The sequence below is a fragment of the Haemaphysalis longicornis genome, unplaced genomic scaffold (assembly GCF_048455015.1).
Source record: "Haemaphysalis longicornis isolate Haplotype H1 unplaced genomic scaffold, Haemaphysalis longicornis Haplotype H1 scaffold_33, whole genome shotgun sequence".
Classification (NCBI taxonomy): domain Eukaryota; kingdom Metazoa; phylum Arthropoda; class Arachnida; order Ixodida; family Ixodidae; genus Haemaphysalis; species Haemaphysalis longicornis.
In genome coordinates, this window is record NW_027526346.1 from 2,160,162 (window position 1) to 2,178,557 (window position 18,396).

The 18,396-nt window shown below is 47.2% G+C and overlaps 2 protein-coding genes across 2 annotated transcripts in view; one reads left to right on the forward strand and one right to left on the reverse strand.

Annotated features, from left to right (window-relative positions):
* The window catches only part of Amnionless (amnion associated transmembrane protein), a 40,279-nt gene extending 27,097 nt beyond the window's left edge, over window positions 1–13,182 (forward strand). Inside the window, exons 9-12 of the mRNA XM_077705436.1 lie at window positions 3,267–3,362; window positions 5,892–6,009; window positions 10,966–11,101; window positions 13,039–13,182. Coding sequence (XP_077561562.1) covers window positions 3,267–3,362; window positions 5,892–6,009; window positions 10,966–11,101; window positions 13,039–13,140 — 452 coding nt within the window. The 3' untranslated portion in view covers window positions 13,141–13,182. The remainder of the gene's footprint in view (window positions 1–3,266; window positions 3,363–5,891; window positions 6,010–10,965; window positions 11,102–13,038) is intronic.
* A 1,786-nt stretch (window positions 13,183–14,968) lies between these two features.
* The window catches only part of Yata (N-terminal kinase-like protein yata), a 38,501-nt gene continuing 35,073 nt past the window's right edge, over window positions 14,969–18,396 (reverse strand). The window contains exons 18-19 of the mRNA XM_077705456.1: window positions 16,939–17,041; window positions 14,969–15,175 (exon numbers count right to left, since the gene is read on the reverse strand). Of these exons, the coding sequence (XP_077561582.1) occupies window positions 15,027–15,175; window positions 16,939–17,041 (252 nt within the window). The 3' untranslated portion in view covers window positions 14,969–15,026. The remainder of the gene's footprint in view (window positions 15,176–16,938; window positions 17,042–18,396) is intronic.

An 18,396-nucleotide genomic window follows, 5' to 3' on the forward strand; every position in this document is an offset into this window, starting at 1 on the left:
TGGAGTAGCTTCGCGCTAGTGGAGCGAAGACTGGGAAAACAGCGAAGCTGGCGGCCCCACCTAGCGTATTCTTGGTTCGGCCAAGTTTTCTGCGTGGTTATGCTTTGATACTCGGTCAAGCTGCATGCGTAATGTCGTCGTTAGACCCCAAAGAGCAATGACCACTCGGACATTTAAGTATGTACAATGTATGCGTGCCCATCAGCTTTGCGGTGAAGCTGCAAGAGTAGTAGAGGGCGCAGCGGGACGAACGTCTGCTCAAAATTTTACAGCGAAGCTGTTAGCCTCTAGATAAACTGAAAATTCCCTACCGTAAACAAAAAAAGCGCTTCGAAAGCGCGGCAAATTTTCAAAGAAAGTGCTACGAGTTGTGCCGCGCCTCCGCCAGATGACGCCACGGGTCCCGCGACCGATAGAAGACGCAGTGCAACATCCCCCTCGCGAGGTGCACGATCAAATGCAGAGCATTTCCGGGGGCGCACGACGTTAAGTAGTTTGCGTTACGTTAATGTTGTTGCACTTGTGGCAACTGCTGACGAGAGAGCGCTCGTCAGCAGTAATTTTAATGAGTCAACGATATAAGGCGCGTTCGTAACGTCCCATTCTGTGTCGGCTTTGTGGCGCAGTGGGTAGAGCACCATGTATATTGCGTTCCGCCCGCAGGGTCGAGGGATCGAAACCGGGCGCCGGATAGTATTTTTTTATATAGTAGGGAGGGGTGCGGTGCGGACTACGGACGTCAACGCGGGTGACATCGTGAGTTACTGAAATGCTCTGCATTTAAAACACCTCAACGAAGATGCTTCAACGTAGACGAAATGAAGCTGGCAGGAGCACCACGCCTGTGCACAGGAGAAACGGATGTCCCCGTCAGAACACTATAGGTGACCGGTAAAAAGCGCCAAGGCTCATGGGTATGTCATCTGCTACCGCCGCTTCCGGTTCGAGATCTCTCCTGCCCTCCCGTACACCGGCAGCTTTCGCGCGCGCGTGTGTGCATATGTTGTTGGTTTGTCCCAAAGTTCTTACCCCCGTGAAAATGGGAAGAGCATTTCTAGCAGGAAATCATCAATTGCAGCTTCATTGAATTGATTTACAGATGCTAAGATTCTAGCTGAAATCGACTGCGTCCAACTAGAAAAATTATTAGTCCACCCAGATATGATTATTTCCAGCTTGCAGAGTTCTTTTTTTCTTCCAGCTGCACTTACAAATGCTAGCTGGAAGTAATAGCTGAAAGAAAATTTCAATCCATTTCCTTCCAGCTGAACTTACAAATGCTAGCTGGAAGTAATAGCTGAAAGAAAATTTCAATCCAGCTGGAAATGAGCTAGAAACTGAATTTATAGCTAGAAATATTTCTAGCTGGTAGAAATTTCTGGTTCAATAATCCAGCTAGAAAAAGTATTATTTTCCCCTAGGTATACCTTTCAGAGAAGCCTCTATACTAGGTGACAACTTAGGAACGGCACCGGAAGTTGGCGCTGTGCCTTATCACCGTAGCCGGATGTTTCTCCGCGCGGCGCAAGTAGGGCGTTACTGGGAATATTTTGAACATGCGTGAGCCGTTTCCGTAATTTTTTGGACTTATTATGTTTATAAACGACTCCAGTGACGACAAACAAACTGCGTGAGACAAGGCAGACGATATCACGCATTCATAGCAAACCCCTTTCGAAACACGCGCGCACTGGCGTCATGGGTCCGGCGCTTTGGCGGAGTGATACACTACATGAGGTGGTGCCGTTCTTGAGTTGTAACCGAGTGTAGTAGTAATAATCATTGTTATTCATTTCATGCGCGATGCATGAGCGTATATTTTTCGGTGGAAACACATATAAACACGCACACACGGGCGTGAAAGCCGCCGGCGTACGGGAGGCCAGGAGAGCTCTCGAACCGGAAGAGGCGGGACTCCACGGGAGGAGACAATGTACCCATGCGCCTTTGCGCTTTTTACCGTGGCGGTACGCGAGTGCTGGCCATCTTTCAGCTGCGCAACAGTCATTATCAAGCCAGGGAGCTTAGAGCGGCACACCACCGCACTCGATCATGCCCGTGCAGCGGCTGTGTCTGCTTTATGGCTGCGCCCACAGTACCAGCACGTCCGTTAGGCGCCACGTCTTCCCCACAGCTTTCAAAGCGTTGTTGTATATTCAACCCTCATCAAAAGTAATTGAGTGACAAGTTGGGTGTCCGTGGACTTTTCTTATTCATCGCACTGTTTTGAGAAGCTGGTGTCAAAGAAAGAAAGCCCGCGATCTGACACACCGGGCTAGTCAGGAGTAGGGCGAGCAGTGGCGTGTCTGTCCCCTCTTGTCCTACAAAGAAATCACGCAGCACTACCGCCTGCAACGAACAATGTACCCTCTTACACGCAAAAAACCTCACAAAAGAACAAGAACGCCACCTTCGAGGTATCCAAACCAACACCTTTCCCCACCCAACTAGAGCCACAGTCTCCTGTACTCCTCGCAGTGCCGCTTCTGTGAGGCTCCGGGCACGCTTTACCATATTGTATGGGGCTGCGATAAGAACCCCAACCTACTCCCCCCTGTCCTTCCTCTCCCCTGAGCACTGGGAGAGAGCACTGTCCAGCTCGGACCCTGACGACCAGCTTTGGCTCGTGAAGAAAGCCCAAGAAGCCGGACGGTCCCAAGACTTCCTGGAATAAGGACTCTTCCCCAAGGCGAACTGATTCATAGGGACTTTTATCCCCCCTCCTCCTTCCAACGACTCAAACCTCACTCCATTACCGTGGTCTTTGAGAAAAGTAGCTGTTACTGTTTAAAACACTGCTTTTAGTAGCTGTTTGAGCCTCATGCACTAAACAAAGGCAACAAGTGGCGTGGGGCACAAATCCAAGGGTGTTTCCTGTTTCAATTCCCAGGTGAAAATAATATTTTTTTCTAGCTGGAATATTTAACCAGAAATTTCTTCCAGCTAGAAATATTTCTAGCTATAAAATTCAGTTTCTAGCTCGTTTCTAGCTGGATTGGAATTTTGTTGCCTGCTATTACTTCAAGCTAGCACTTTTCAGTTCAACTGGAAGAAAAAAAACTCTGCAAGCTGGAAATAATCGTCTCTAGCTAGACTAAAAAATTTTCTAGTTGGAAGCAGTGGAATATTCCACCTAGAATCTGTAAATCAAGTCAGCAATGAAGCTGTAAATTATGATTTCTGGCTAGATTAAATGCTCTTCCCATTTTCACGGGGGAAACTTCCTCCTTAACTAGCACTTACCTTCCCGCTGATTCCCCCCACAGGCACTGAAGCCGGGCACTACAAAGTTTCCAGTGCAAGCATCAGTGGAAGTGTCAAGTGGAATGGCAGTTCAACGGCTACTGGCGGCGCATCGCAAGGTCAGCCGACCGTTCAAGAAATCCCTCCATTATAAGTGATGGCTTGCATCAATGCAAGCTATATCATTAATGTGGTCCCTTTTGGGGAACACGTTGGGGGAAGTAGTGTCTGTCCGAAATGAGGAATACACAAGCAGTCATTGTGAATTGAGCCAGAGCAGGCATGCTACGCCCATTAGGCCATGGTCAGCAACCTGCAGTCGTATTATGTCGTACCTTATTATCACGTTATGTGGTTTCGTATTATGACGTTGTATTATGATGCTCGTGGTGTCATATTATGTGGTGTCGTATTATGACGTTATGTGGTGTCGTACGTATTATGACGTATTATGACGCTCGTGGTGTCGTATTATGACGCTCGTGGTTTTGTATTATGACGTCAGAACCGCCCCTCCCCTTGTCACTTCCTATCTGAAGGCCGACACGGCAGTTGGGAACCCAAATTGGGTTAGAATGAGGTTGTACCCCAAATGGGGTTAGAAAATGAACATCATTCTTATTCCAGAATTGGACATATTGTTACGTGGCAGCAAGCCAAATGAGACAAAGCATGGAAGATGCGAGCGGTGCATTTAGGTACATGATGTGCCGCGGAGCAATGCGTTTTATTTACAGGCAGCCATGACTGCTCGAACCACGAGTCCATGCCATCCACCGTTTTGCCGCCGTCGGTGATGGGTCCCCCGGAGCTATGCGCCAGCGCCAACTTGCGCTTCCCGTAACAATATTACTGTCTGTCAATTCGCCTAATTTTTTGTCTCTGACTGCAAAGCTTCCCCGCACCCCCTCTCCGCATTGCTTTGCCGTCCAGCGCCCGTCGTGTAGGCTTGATGAAACTCAGCCCTCAACCTCAAAGGGTTGCCAACTCCTGCATTACGCCATACACAGTTGTTCCAAACTCATTTGTCATGGTAGCTTCGTGGTTTTTTGGGTGTATACAAGCAGAGAAGGGTGTCCGTTTTTCACGCTAGTTTTGAGGGCATCATGGAGAGCTACTCCCTTCCCAATTTCCCTCTGCAGGGGTTTATCCAGAACTTCTATTTTGGAGGGGTGTCGACATCCTCCTTGCAGGGGGGGGTGTATATATCCCGGGGCAGGGTGCTCGTGGTTGTGGAATCTTTTTGGGGGGGTGTCGATATCCTTTGGGGGGGGGGGTGTTAGGAGTCTGTTGGGGGTGTGTGTATATATCCCTGGGCAGGGTGCTCATATATGTACGTGGAATTTCTCTTTTTTTGGGGGGGGAGGGGGTGTATATACCCCTGGGCGGGGTGGGGTGCTCGTGATTGTGGAATTTTTTTTGGGGGGGGGGGGTGTTTGGGGCGTGTTGAGAGGGGGGGGTATAAATCTCTGTCCCTCTGGCTATTCACTCGCTTCCAGGACGGGCATATAAATGGCACACTAAGTTTAATGCTGCAATGAAGAATGCAAAGTAACCTGGAGGGTCTTAACAGCAGGGTGAAAACACCCAGCAAAAGACCACGTGCCTTGGACAACACAAGCAAAAAGGATTGACCTTAGCCAAGTACAGTATAGCTTTTAAAGTTAGTTTTGGTGGCCTCACCTAAAATTTTGCGGGAAAGAAACGGTACTTTGATCATTCATAAGTGTAATAAAAAGGATTCACTGAAACAGTGGAGTGTGCGAGGTGGTGGCAGGAAAGGGAGAGTAGGGCATCCCACCGCCTGTAAGCGCCATAATATCTCCTAGAGTGTTTACGATGATTACGAAAATTTGGCTACCACTTTTGAGGCCAGGAAATTTCGGAGTTAACTCCAAGGCAGTCAAATAGCAAGACTTGAATGTCAGTAGCTCTCAAGTTGTGAATACACTTTGACATTGGATCTGTAATAGTTTTTAGTGGCGAAGCCCCTTAATGGCTGGGGCTGTTGGCGTCTCCTGTTGTCTTCGAAACTGTCCTCATGGAGTCACGGTACTAATACACCGGAAAATTGGTTTACGCCTCGCGCTAGAACGTAACGCGTACTGAGAAAAGCACCGGGGCCCTCGTTTACGCCTCCCGCTAGAGAGCTTCGTGCTTCAAAGACAAGAGACTTTTACAGCAAAGCTGTATACCTAGCTCTACCCCGCGACGGTTTCATCTCCGTTGGCAAAAACGTCAAGGCGCCAAGAATACCCTTATACATTGCATGCTTCACCCCCTCCCCAGATTTCACGTTAGTGGAGATCTGGCCCGGGATTTTTTATGATTTTCTCTATCATCAACGTTTGTCCCCTGCATCCAATGTCACCATTGGCGACTACCTATGAGTGGAGGGTTTCTTCACTAACTACGCAAACCAACCCAGGCGAAAAAAATAATTGGAGGACCATTTAGGCCTGCCGAAAAAATGGAACCATTTGAAAATGCAAATTGCTCCATTTGGCCCCATTGTGTTCTCGACAGGTCCAATTGGACCTCCATTTGTTTTTTTTTTTTTTTTGTTTTTTGTGTTTTTTTTTTGCCTGGGAAATTGAAACCACCGAGTTGTTGCTGATGCCCACTTTTTTTTCTTTTCCTTTTTACAGGCGGCTCAGTAGCGGGGATAGTGTTTGGCATACTGTTCTTACTATTACTCATTGCTGGCCTTGCGTGGTTCCTGATTCGGCGCTACGGGCCGCTGAGGCGCCCCAAAGCATTGTTCCGGTACGTGTACCAGATTCTCTTTTTGTATGCACGAACAGCACAAAATTACATTTTAACCGGATGCGAAATGTAATTAAAGAAAGAAGAAAACGTGGCGCAAACTAGACGTGGACGAGGAAGACAAGGTACCACATGTAGGTATTTGAGAAACCAGGGCACAGAGGTGTTGAACTTAACGAAACCGCTGATTACCTGGCAGGAGTAGCTTTGAATCGTCCTCTGGTTGATGCTGTGCCCCCGATAGCCTACGTTGTTGCAACTAGGTTTCGAAGGTACTGTTCGCTGGACAGGATCCCGCCAGACAGTATCGCTGGCTGCCCTGACATTGAGCACCTCCGGTACTCTCGGAAGTGTGACTTTGCGCAGTCTCGACTGTGCGAGGTCACACGTGACTTGCTTTCCCTGCCGAACACTTAGTTTGAATTTTTATCTACACCGCGCACGCATAGCGCCATCGGCCATTAGCGGCTTCTGTCAAGAGGAGGAAACAATTGACCACTTCCTGTTGTCTTGCCGGCGGTTGTCTTGCCGGCGGTTCTCCTCCCTCCGAAATCGTTACCTGGAGGTTCTCCTACGGCGACTGGGTCTCGCCTTGTCGGTGCCTAATTTATTGTCATTTGGGGCAGTCGGGCTTGGTTAGTGCAACGGGGATGTTTGTCGCGCTCTTCACTCCTTTATTGCCGAATGAGGTAGCTTGCCATGTTAATCAATCGCATCAACCAATTTTGAATAGTTTATTTAAATACCTGTTGGTACAGCAGTATTTAATTTTTTTTTGGTTCCCAAATTGTTAGCATCACTGTACCCTATTTTCCCTTAGTTTGAAACTAATTCATAAGCTTCTTCAACAGTGAAACCACAATCAGACTTGCCCAATCCCCTAGAGTGCACGTACGCGCCATTCTTGTTCTGGACCTACCAATGAGCGTTTTCCGAACTTTTTTTTTATTTGCGATAGTATGCCCGTTGGCATAAATACTATGCTACAAGTATAGGTTAACTCCCGTTTCGCGAACAAACGCAAGGAGGGAGCGGTGGTGGGGTCCCCATATCCACCGATGGAGGTCAGGTGGTCTGCCAGGGTGGAGGCCTGTGCCTCGAAGGTGTCGTGTTCTGGTCGCTTGCAATGAAGGGCACGTCCACAGCAAATGTTCTGTGTCGGCATCTTCGGCAGGAGCCGTGCAAAAGGGGCAGTTCTGGTCGAACGGGGCATGGATGGCCACTCCCGGGTAACAGCGGGAGAGAGGGCTACACCAACACAAAGTCTTCGCAGCAAGACCTCCTCCCAGCGAGCGAGTCGGCTAGGGAGGTCCGTTCCACACGGTGGAATTAGAGCTCGTGTGGCGCGACGAAGATCTTCTTTCCTTTGGAGAAACTGTCCTGGGGTATCTAATGTCAGTAAAGGCAATGGTCGTGGAACAAATGCAGTGTGGCAGGCACCATCCGCCGCAATGTGAGCGGGAAGCGTATTTCGCCGGAACCACGAGAGCCGCAGAGGGCATGGGTACGTATCCAGTATGTCATGAATGTCCCTCGAGATAGCCGAGTTGTTATTCACTCGACGTAAATCGCCGCCGTGGAGTCTGTATAAATTTGTAAAGTAGTACCTCCAGGGGCTTGATGAAGAACAGGAGTTAGTGCTTGCAACCCGTCCCGGATGGCCGTAAGCTCAGCCAGCATAGACGGTAGGGTGCGGTGTGTTTCGTAGAAGCACGTTTGACAGGCCTCTGGGCCTCTGGGTGGGAAGGACATTGTAGTGTTGTCGTCACCACGTCGCCCTTGGCCCCAGCGTCCACAAATGCCTGCACCACCTGGGGTTGAGAATCAGCCGCCAGTTCTTGTGCGACCGGGAACAGCGTGTCAGAATGTCCGTTGGATCGACTGTGCAGTCGCGTTAGTGGCCTGTTGTCGGTCACCTGGTGGTATAGCCAAGGTGGCCTGGTAACGGCGCAGGCTAGAGATTTGGGTAGCGAACGACCCATGTAGTTTCCTAACGCCGCTGCCTCAGCAACAAAGGTGAGTTTATGCATGCGGGCGGACCGACGCTGATGGACAAGCTCATCGAAGGTGTTAACTTGAGCTTCAGCCTGAAGATCAGGGATCGGTGTTATCCTAGGGAGGCAGGAAAGCACATAGGGGCGCGATATACTCTGGCGTTGTCTCGTAGCGCATCGCCGGGGGTGACCATGTCTCGCGCATTTCGCCATACTTTCCTCCGCTTTCCTGCTCGCTCTGTCTTCGGCGGCGTCTTCGTTCTCTCGGTTATATCGCAGTATATATCGGTTATATCGAACTTGTAGTAATTTATACAGTTGACTGCATACAACGTGTGACATCTTTGCTGACACAACCTCCGAGCTTGAGGGTGTAGCAGGAATGTATGTGGTCGGGACACTTTTTCTTAACTTTCAGCGCTTGACTTTACATCAGAAATCTCTTTCAAAAAGGCTACATCGGCCCAAGCACTTGACAGTACAACAGGGAAAACAAGCACAAAGTTCATCATATCAGTAATTGCACGGTTGTCATGATGTGTAGATGAATTGTGATATTGTAAAGTCTGTACAAAACGTTGTAGATGGAACACTTTGTATAAGGGCAAGTAACAAATCCCTTCAACTTACTTTTTGACAGAACTAACAGCTGAGCAGACGCCTTGTCGCATCCCTCACCAGTGGTTGCCATGCGCTACAATGCGCAACCATGAACAGAACAGCTGAACCCTACCCACACTAGATTTCAAATTCCAGCACGCGGCATGAGAAAACACACGTTGCTGACATCGTCACTGTTTAGTGAGGGACCCTCAACACATTGCCTTTTTTAATGCGCGGCTAAGTGCCTGCTTCTGTGGTTCCACAGCGCCATTGTCACTCATTGTAACCAAGTGAACGAAGGGGACATTGAAGACGAACGAGATAGAACAAGCAGGAAAGCATGGCAAAAGTGTAAGGGGGAGGGCAGCATGCCGAGACGACGCGATACATTTTCTCCGGCGGCGACGCACTGCGATATAACCGAGAGAATGAAGACGCCACCGAAGACAGAGCGAGCAGGAAAGCGGAGGAGGAAAGAATGGCGAAGGTGTGAGGGGGTGGGCAGTATGCCAAGACGACGCGATACATTCTCTCCGGCGGCGACGCACTGCGATATAACCGAGAGAATGAAGACGCCACCGAAGACAGAGCGAGCAGGAAAGCGGGGGAGGAAAGTATGGCGAAAGTGTGAGGGGCAGGGCAGTATGCCGAGACGACGCGATACATTCTCCCAGGCGGCGACGTACTGCGATATAACCGAGAGAACGAAGACGCCACCGAAGACAGAGCGAGCAGGAAAGCGGAGGAAAGTATGGCGAAATGCGCGGGACATGGTCACCCCCGGCGATGCGCTACAAGACAACGCCAGAGTATATCGCGCCCCTATGTGCTTTCGCTGATGCGGCGATCACTTAGCAAGACGCAGCAGGTATGCAACATTGCAGTTTACCCTGCATGCAAATTTCCCATTAGGCAGTATCGTAATGTTCGGCCAAATTTTTTTAAAGGAGTACTGACACGAAATTTCAAAGCTGAGATAACTATGTAAAACGCTTCCTTTTTATCAGGAGATATCTCCCAGCAAATTTCAACAGCAACCGTTCAGCGAAACATATTTAAAATTCATTTTAATCTTCGCCCGCACGAGAAAGCCCAGAGCGGGCCGACGTGACATCATCTGCTAGGTGCCCCAAACATTAACTCTATGCCCCAAACTGCCGACGTCGGGGCTCCCGTGACGAAGCCGACGCGCTGGCTGTGGTTGGCGCGCGCTGCTCGGGCGTGTGTACACGTCATGGTTTTGGGACTGACGTCATGCTGCCCGGGCCTGTGGGGACGGCGAAAACCTCGGCCGGTCTGGGCGCGCGCGTGCGCTCGCTCGCGCGCGCTTCCAGAGAGGCAGCGATACGGCAAGAATGGTGACGTCATGTTATACATGCTGTCATGGCGGCCGCTCGGCGTTTTTCAGTCGAAACCGAAACTGGCACGAATAAACGACGCCGTAAATGAATGTTTACGCTGCGCTCGACCGTCTAATCTGTCATTCTATGATTAGTGGGCTGGTAGGCACGCATAGCAGCGAAAAAAACGTAACATAAAAATTTCGCGTCAGTACTCCTTTAACATCGAAGCTGTTTAGCAAATCGTTAGTTTTCGTGCCCGGAGTTAAAAATAGCAAGAAATTGTTGAGCGCAAGTGAGCGCATGGCAACCCCCCAGAAGTTAAAAAACGAAGAAAATGTCGTGCGCTTGTGTGCGTGCCTCCTGGTGACCACCCAGCGTCCCTGGCGCAGGTTTGTCAAGCCAAGCATACCCACTCAAAGGGATTGGCCAAGGTTGCCCAAAAAAACCTCCAGTGTTCGCGGCAATCGTGGGAACACTTGTCCGGAACGACAGTCTCCAACATTCGCTGTAATCAGGGCATCATTTCCTCAGAACGAAAAAGACACGTCGTAGCGTACGCCCCTCCAAGGTGATGTCCAATGATTATCACTTCCAAAAAAATGAATGAAGCTCACACTTATAGCAACAAAGATGGAGTAAAGGTTGTTGCGGTAGCCAAGAAGAAGCAAATCGGCTGCAACCGTAGGCCTAAACCGTCGTGATTTTCATGAAGGCTGTTTAAAGCTTCGCTATCTGCAAATCTGATGCGTTAGTGTGAGCTTACTTAATTTTTGTACCATGCTATGAATGCGTGCAGGCTCCATACAGTGGACTAGCATCATGACCCCTTTATCATGAGGACAGTCATGCGTCATCCAGTGGAATGAGTACAGGAACCATGATTTGTTCGCTCTATACTCTCAACGAGCAAATAAAGGGCTGTGTGTGCATGCTTTAAGCACACTGCACTTTCCTGGCAAAGCATTTACATTAATATGTTCAAATGCAAGCAATGAAAGTGAAATTACAAATTCCAGTGGGAGGCCCCTGCTGCCAATGGCTCGCTTTGACGACGGTCGCATCGAGCTGGAGTTGGGCACCACACCTCATGACGCCCTGGTGCCTTCCGGAGATGAGTCCAGCTTCGAGAATCCATCGGCTGGACCCTTTGAGGTAAGAGCGTCTACCGTATTTACTCGCATAATGATCGCACTTGCGTAGTGATCCCACCCCTGAAGTTCGTCGTCAAAATACGATTATTTTTTTTTAATTTCCCGCGCAATGATCACACCCCGAACTTGCCGCAGCCATATGCCGTGTGTGTGCAGCCAAGTCCAGCTGACGATGGTCGTGCTTACCTATGTTTCCTCCTCTTTCAAAGTGAACATAGCTCCGTCATTGCCGCAGACTTGCCGATATTAGCGATATTGGCACTCATGAGTTCATTATTGGCGCGGAAGAGACTCGCACTAAATGCACATAATGTACTCAGAAGACAAAGAAGAAAATGCGCTCAGCTTGCTGCGTCAGCAGCCGTGTCCCGCACTGTGACAGCAGCAGCCACTTATTGGTCGACCTGTTCTCCCCTCGCAGCAAACTCGTTCCAGCGCGTTCCACAATTCAAGGAAACAGTATATTTTGAGTCACTTTGCAAGGCGGCTGGCGGTGGTCCATGGAGATTTGATTATTTTTTTATTGATTACGTTTATTAAGTTCATGAGACCAACCGGAAAAATTCTGACCTCCAACTTGCTTGCATTTTCTGCTCTGCAATTTTTTTCGCGAAAAATTTACCTCGCGTAAGCACCCCTAAATTTGCATCATATTTTTGCAAAAAAAAGTGTGATCGTTACGCGAGTAAATATGGTAGTTACTTGATGTCCTATTGCATTGTCCTGGATGGACTGAACATGTGTGCCATTCAAGCTCACTAAAGTTTAAGGAGCCATGTACACAAAAAATGTTTGTGAAGAAAAAGCTTATGTTACGTTACTTCAAGGAAATTCTCACATTCCTACACCTGGCAAGTGATCGATATTCCATGCAAAGATGATTTCACATGTCTCAGTTCAAAAGAAAACATAAGTAATACTGAAAGCTAAAAATTTGTAGATTGCCCTGATCTCAAAGTTTTCTCATTGAAAACGCATTACTGGATCATCAGATATTTGTGATGTTTCTTCTGTTCAGCTCAAAGAGCAGGGCCGTTTCTACATTACGTATCAGTGGGAAGAAAGCAAAACACGTTAATTCTTCAACCCAACACTCCATGGGATCTGGCCAGCACTGCACAGCCATACTGCATAGATAAACTTATGTGCATTGTGTTGCTGGATGTTGTCAACAGGTTGGCAGCCCACGAGTTCTTTTCAATCAGAACAATCGTTAGCCCCTCAAAACACTTTGGATCAAGGGGCATGTTTGATCAGTCTTTAAATTTAGCGAGTTCAGTTCCCCGTCGAAAAAGACAAGAAAAGTTTCTGTAGTTTGTCGTATTTTTGCGTCGTACTGTCGTCTTATCGTGTCGCGATTCTGATGCTCTGTCGTGTGACGTATTCCTGTCCTGATTTTGATGTTCCGTCCTGCCAAATTTCTGTCTTGGCATGATCTTGATTTCCCATCAGTAGTTGCACATGGTTTGAATGTCATTGCCGAATGTGAAGAGTAGCGTAAATGGCAGTTCTGTTGTGACTGTAGGAATGTTTGTTGTTGAGAAAATTTTGACTTCGTCATTACAACAGAAATGTGTCGTAACTACAGATGGCTTTGGTGTAACAACAGGACTTCTGTTGTCAAGACAAAATGTCTTGTCGTATGATAAAAGTTAATGTTAGGTTTTTGCGGTATTCCTGTTGCGATTTTACACTCGGTTGCTACTAGTGATACCAATATATATGACAATGTGCTTACGTTTCACAGTAATGTTTGTAACAACAACAGGACTTCTGTTGTCAAACAAAATTTCTTGTCGTATGATAAAAGTTCTTGTTAGGTTTTTGCGGTATTCCTGTTGCGAATTTAAACTCGGTTGCTACTAGCGATACCAATATATATGACAATGTGCTTACATTTCACAGTAATGAACAAAGCCGACCTCTTTTCCTTTGCAGAATTTCCCCCATTTTGGGCCCAGCGAGAAGCAGTCGGGGGCGTTCTCCAATCCAGTATACGATGAAGAGAAGAGCGACAAGACCCAAGATCCTGACTCATAGCGATGAAAAAAACAATGTCAATAAAAGACCTGGTGATATGGCTTTCATTATCTCTTTAGCACTAGAATATCCAACTAAAACTTCAGCCACGGAAGACCCCAAGCGGACAAGAGATAATGGTTTTGATTGTTTCAGAAAGGTACGTTTTCTTAAAACTCACACAAAGAACTGCTTAAAGCCAGGATATAACCAAAGCATAACCTGATGCTGCTTTAATTTTACCAGCCACATGCTTTTCAGCATCTATAATCTCCATCTGTATGCAATTTGTGAACCCCAAATACAACTGGCCTTGCACGACTAACCGCCATTTCTAACCTAAGCAAAATGAAATTTAAGCAGGCAATAAGCGTGGCTGTAAGATAACAGGATGCAACAACAGCCTCTGTTCTGGCACAAGCAAGAGAGGAATGTGACAACCTAGAAGCAGTCTGCAAGTCATCAGCTGAATGTGCTCTGCCACACATGGTCTGCCACACAAGCAATATGGTTTTCTGACTGCATTCTTTTTCCAAATACTAGCGCATTTTTCATGCAAGTTAAAAACAAAAACAAAAAAAGGAGTTTAACGCTACATTCTAATAAGACGTTATTACAAGGCACTCCATCCTTATGAAGATTGAAAGGTTTGATTATGCAGTCATTGTCAATGATACGAGGCCACAGGATTCCTTCTTTTCTTTCTAGGCGCAACATTTCCGTGAAGTTTACACGCAGGGATGGGTTATACACGTGAAAATACAATACTCTTCACAGCTTTCCGTTTCATATGGCTTTGTCCTGAGGTATTGTTAACCTTGAAACAACTAGCAGGGTTAGTACAGGCTTCAAAAGCAAAAATGCAAGGGTTTTCAAGGACTTTCAAGGACCAGAAAACAAATTTTCAAGGTCCTCGTCTAATGTTTTATCAGGGATTATTTTATAACTTTCTCAACACAATGCAAAAGTTTTTTTATTGCAGAATACCTAAGCACATTAGTGCACATTTAGATAGGCGCTAACGGGTTCGTCAATGCTCCCCCAGCTCTATTTTTTATTTCATGGTCGGTAGTTAAAGGTTTTTCTTTTTTCTTGGTGTTTTGCTCAGGCTGTTTGATTTCAAAAGTTCGTTAATGTTACCTGCATCTCCTGCTTTGTCAGCAAAGTATCAGTTGAAATTAAATCCGCAAGTGTTGCTGCAAGGCAGGATGAACAATGTGCACGTCCACCATTTGCACATAAAAGCAAACGCAGATGGAGCGTATGAGGCACAGCAAACATGCAAGGAGCGAGCGTCCACAGACTAGATGGAAGATGCAAGATAGAGAACAGAAGCTGGCTTTCACTGGATTGTATAGTGACATGGATTGGATTGACAAGTGCCTGCTCTCAATGTTGCCTTGTAATAAAAAAAATCCACCAAACTTGTCATTTCACGCAATACACTTACTTGATTGTTACGTTTCTTTACATTTGTTAGCACCAAAAAATCCACGACAAACACTTTAAATTCTTGTGAAAAGACAGGGCCATCGATTCTCTCTGGAAAAATCAAGGGTTTTTAAGGACCATTTAAAAATTCCAGGACTTTCCAGGCCTTGAAATTGGCACTTCTAAATTCAAGGGTTTTCAAGGTTTTCAAGGACCTGTGCGAACTCTAAACTAGGAAACATGCTATTTTTTTGCAGAGTGCACTAAGTCCCCTGACAGTGACTGCCAATCAAAGATTGAAAGCACCTAAAATCTCCTGCACGTAACAGCTTCTGGTTATAACCGGTCACCCTTTGGTTCTCCCGCTCACACAGCCAGAAAGCCCATTGCAGAGGTAATGTGAAGGGACAGGCAAGTCTTTTGTAAAAACACTCGAGTACTCCGCATTTATTCACACGTTCCTTTCTTGCAATGCCCTAGAATTCCTTCTTCACTCCTAGCTTCATGGGTCCGGCTGCCTGCCGAGCCGCTCTCCGTTCGAGCAGTTCCTTCTGCCGCTGCTGCCGTCGTGCCTCTCGCTGTTGCCGTGATTCCTCACTCTTTGAGTCACCCTTGCCTGCAAGGCCTGAAAAACACGGAGCACATTCCGAGTTGTTGTTGTTGTTGTATCCATTTATTTTAGACAATTCAAAACTGCCTTGGATGGCATGGCAAAAGGCAAACAAAACTGCCTGACGGGCCCTGCCACCCCCCCGTTTCATATTTCTACTACAATCCAATCCAATCCAATACTGAAAAGCATGGAGCACATTTTGAGTTAATTTCATATTTCTACTACAATCCAATCCAATCCAATACTGAAAACCACGGAACACATTTTGAGTTAGTTTTATATTTCTAATCCAATCCAATCCAATTCAATACTGATTGGTTGTAGGGTTTAATGCGCCAATGCAGCGCAGGCGATGAGGCGCGCCGAAGTGGAGGGCTCCGGATTAATTTTGACCACCCGGGGATGCGCCGAAATCTCGTACACACGGGCGTTTTTGCTTTTCGCCTCCATCAGAAAAGCGGCCGCCGCGGCCGGGAATCGAACCCGCGACCTCGTGCTCAGCGGCGCAACGCCCAATTCAATACTGAAAAGCACGGAGCCCGTTTTGAGTTAGCTTCATATTTCTACTACAATCCAATCCAATCCAATTCAATAGTGAAAAGCACAGAGCCCGTTTTGAGTTAGTTTCATATTTCTGCTACAATCCAATCCAATACTGGAATTCAATGCACTCACTGGCCAGAGCAGGAGCGTGTACACAGTGCACGAATGCTTGATCAAATCACATGGGATGGAAGAAGACAGCCCAAATTATTTTAATAAAAAGGGGAACACTCCAAGTGTACGCCAAAATGATCAGTTCCAAAAATGTTGAACCGAAGAGAACTCTATGCTTCAGCACTTGTAGGAAATAAACAGCATTAGATGTGGCAAACATATGGACCAATAAAAACTTGCGACCATGATCTGTTCGTTGGGCTCAAATGAGCTGTACGCTTTCTTCGAGGTCGGCTTTAATTTGACCCCACAAGTAATTATGGAGAAATGTCCTTCACACTTCAGTTGGTAATCCATGGCCTCAGCTCTAGGACGTCGCAAGCTGACATGGGCCAAGAAAAAGGCAAGTCACAAGTGTCAGGTCAGAAGTGAGCACTTTGGATTTGTATTGCTTTTTCTGCATCCTTTGCCATTCTGGGCTGTTAGCAGGCAGTCCTTACATATCCACAACAAGCACTTCTTAACAGAGGCAGAGTTCTGGTATCTTTCGGACATATTTCTCAAGACGGTGTTCTGTTCTATACAAATTACCCCTTTATTAGGGCATACACTGGAAAAACCAACCCAACGAGCGTTCCTATCTAAATAAACGCAGGGGCGGCCGGTTAATCACGCTTATTTTGCCTCAAACGTACCTGCAGTTTTCTCAGCGCTAAACAACGGGGAGATGTATGACAAGCGCCAGCGGTTCACGGGTTTCGAACGCTTATGACTACATAAACCTCTTGGCTTTCGAAGCCTCTGTGGGACGCCGCGACGACAACGGAACGCCATGTGGCTCTACTTGGGTCCAGCGAGCAAGCTACGACGATAAGGCGAGCCTCTAAAGTGCTCTGCGCTTAGCAGAGAGACCACAGAGCACAAACACCCAGGGACAACAATAGTCTATGCTCTGTGGTACCTCTTACTTGCCTTCGTTACATCAGCGCTGGCGCCAATACTTCGAATCAATAAACAATACCTCGCGAAATATTTTGAAAGCAAGCTTTAGTGCCACCAAGAAGGGTCTCGAACAACTGAATTGCTGAGACATAGAGGGAGGGATGACGGCGGCTGACCTTTGCCGTTTGCTCCCCAGCTGTCCCAGTCGTCATTGTTTTCCCAAGCATTCTCCGTGGAGCCCGAAGATTGCTGTTTCGATGCGGTGGTCGTAGGTTTGGACTGCAAAAAGCAACGTTGAAGAACTCTTGAACAATGCTGAAGAAATGAAGAAAAAAAAGTCCATTTACCTGCCCCATCATCTCCCCCCTGCCCCTCCCACCCTGCCATAAGGCATACACACCTTCAGAGATTAGCTGCACACAACAATCAAAGTGCAAGCTAGTCTGCTGAAGGCTAGAACTATATAGATTCTTGCAACTGAGATTAGATTCGGTTGATATGATTGATTGATTGCAGGGGTTTAATGTGCTGACTCAATGCAGGCGATGAGGTGCGCTATAGTGGAGGGCTCCGGATTAGGTTTGACCACATGGGAATCTTTGACGTGCGCCGAAATCTCGTACACGCGGGCGTTTTTGCTTTTCACATCCATCAGAAAAGTGGCCGCCGCGGCCGGGAATCGAACCCACGTCCTCGTGCTCAACTGAGATTAGATTCGGGGCCCAATCCTGGGAAAAACTAGCAATGCTCACTTTGAGCTAACCAGCTGTCAATGCAATCAAACCAAGCACAGCGACATACGCCTACTCGAACACCCAGAATTGGTATCACAAGTTAAAGCACTCACAAAAACAAAATACAAGCTTGGTTTACTAGAAGGACCGGTTTGTCCCAATAATAATATCATCACGAACCTTAAAAAAATAACAATAGAGCCAAACCCGGTTATATCAAACTCGCAAAAAAAAAAAAAAAAAACATCAGTTCGATATACCAAATAATTCGATATAACCAAGCTAAGGAACTGAACGTCATAAAAGCACATACCATTTATAAAAACACAATAGACAAAACTGCCTTACTTTTACACGAAATACACCTGTATCTTCTTCTGCTTCAATAACCTCACTACCTGAGACAGCACACAACTCTCCACAATGTGTGAAGAGTCTGAGCAGCTGAGGCTGCAATCTTTCACATTTTCAAAGGAGCGCCAGACTAGTGCGAGTGCACCATCACCTCGGAGGTTGTGGAGAAAGAATTGTTGATCGTTGTTGCGTTCTTCGTTTCACCCACTTTCTCTTGCGCTTGGTGCATGTCAGCAACGTATTCTTCCAAACACTCCCATGGTCGTGAAAACATCGTCCACACTCACAAACTCGCCGACCATTGATCCGGCAACAGCGCACAAACATTCCGACAGCTCGCTCCACACTTCAGCAACGTCGGCGGTGGCTTCGTTGCGCTCCCCAGGATTTCCAAAGACATCACTGGCACACACAAGCCCTTAGATTTGAAAGATTTGAAGTAATTTTGGGCAGTTTCTTCGGTGATACCCGCCGAGAACCTACTTCAAGAAGCTGTTCTCAGGAACCTCATCCATTGCGAGAACCTCATCCATCCTCAACTTCTCA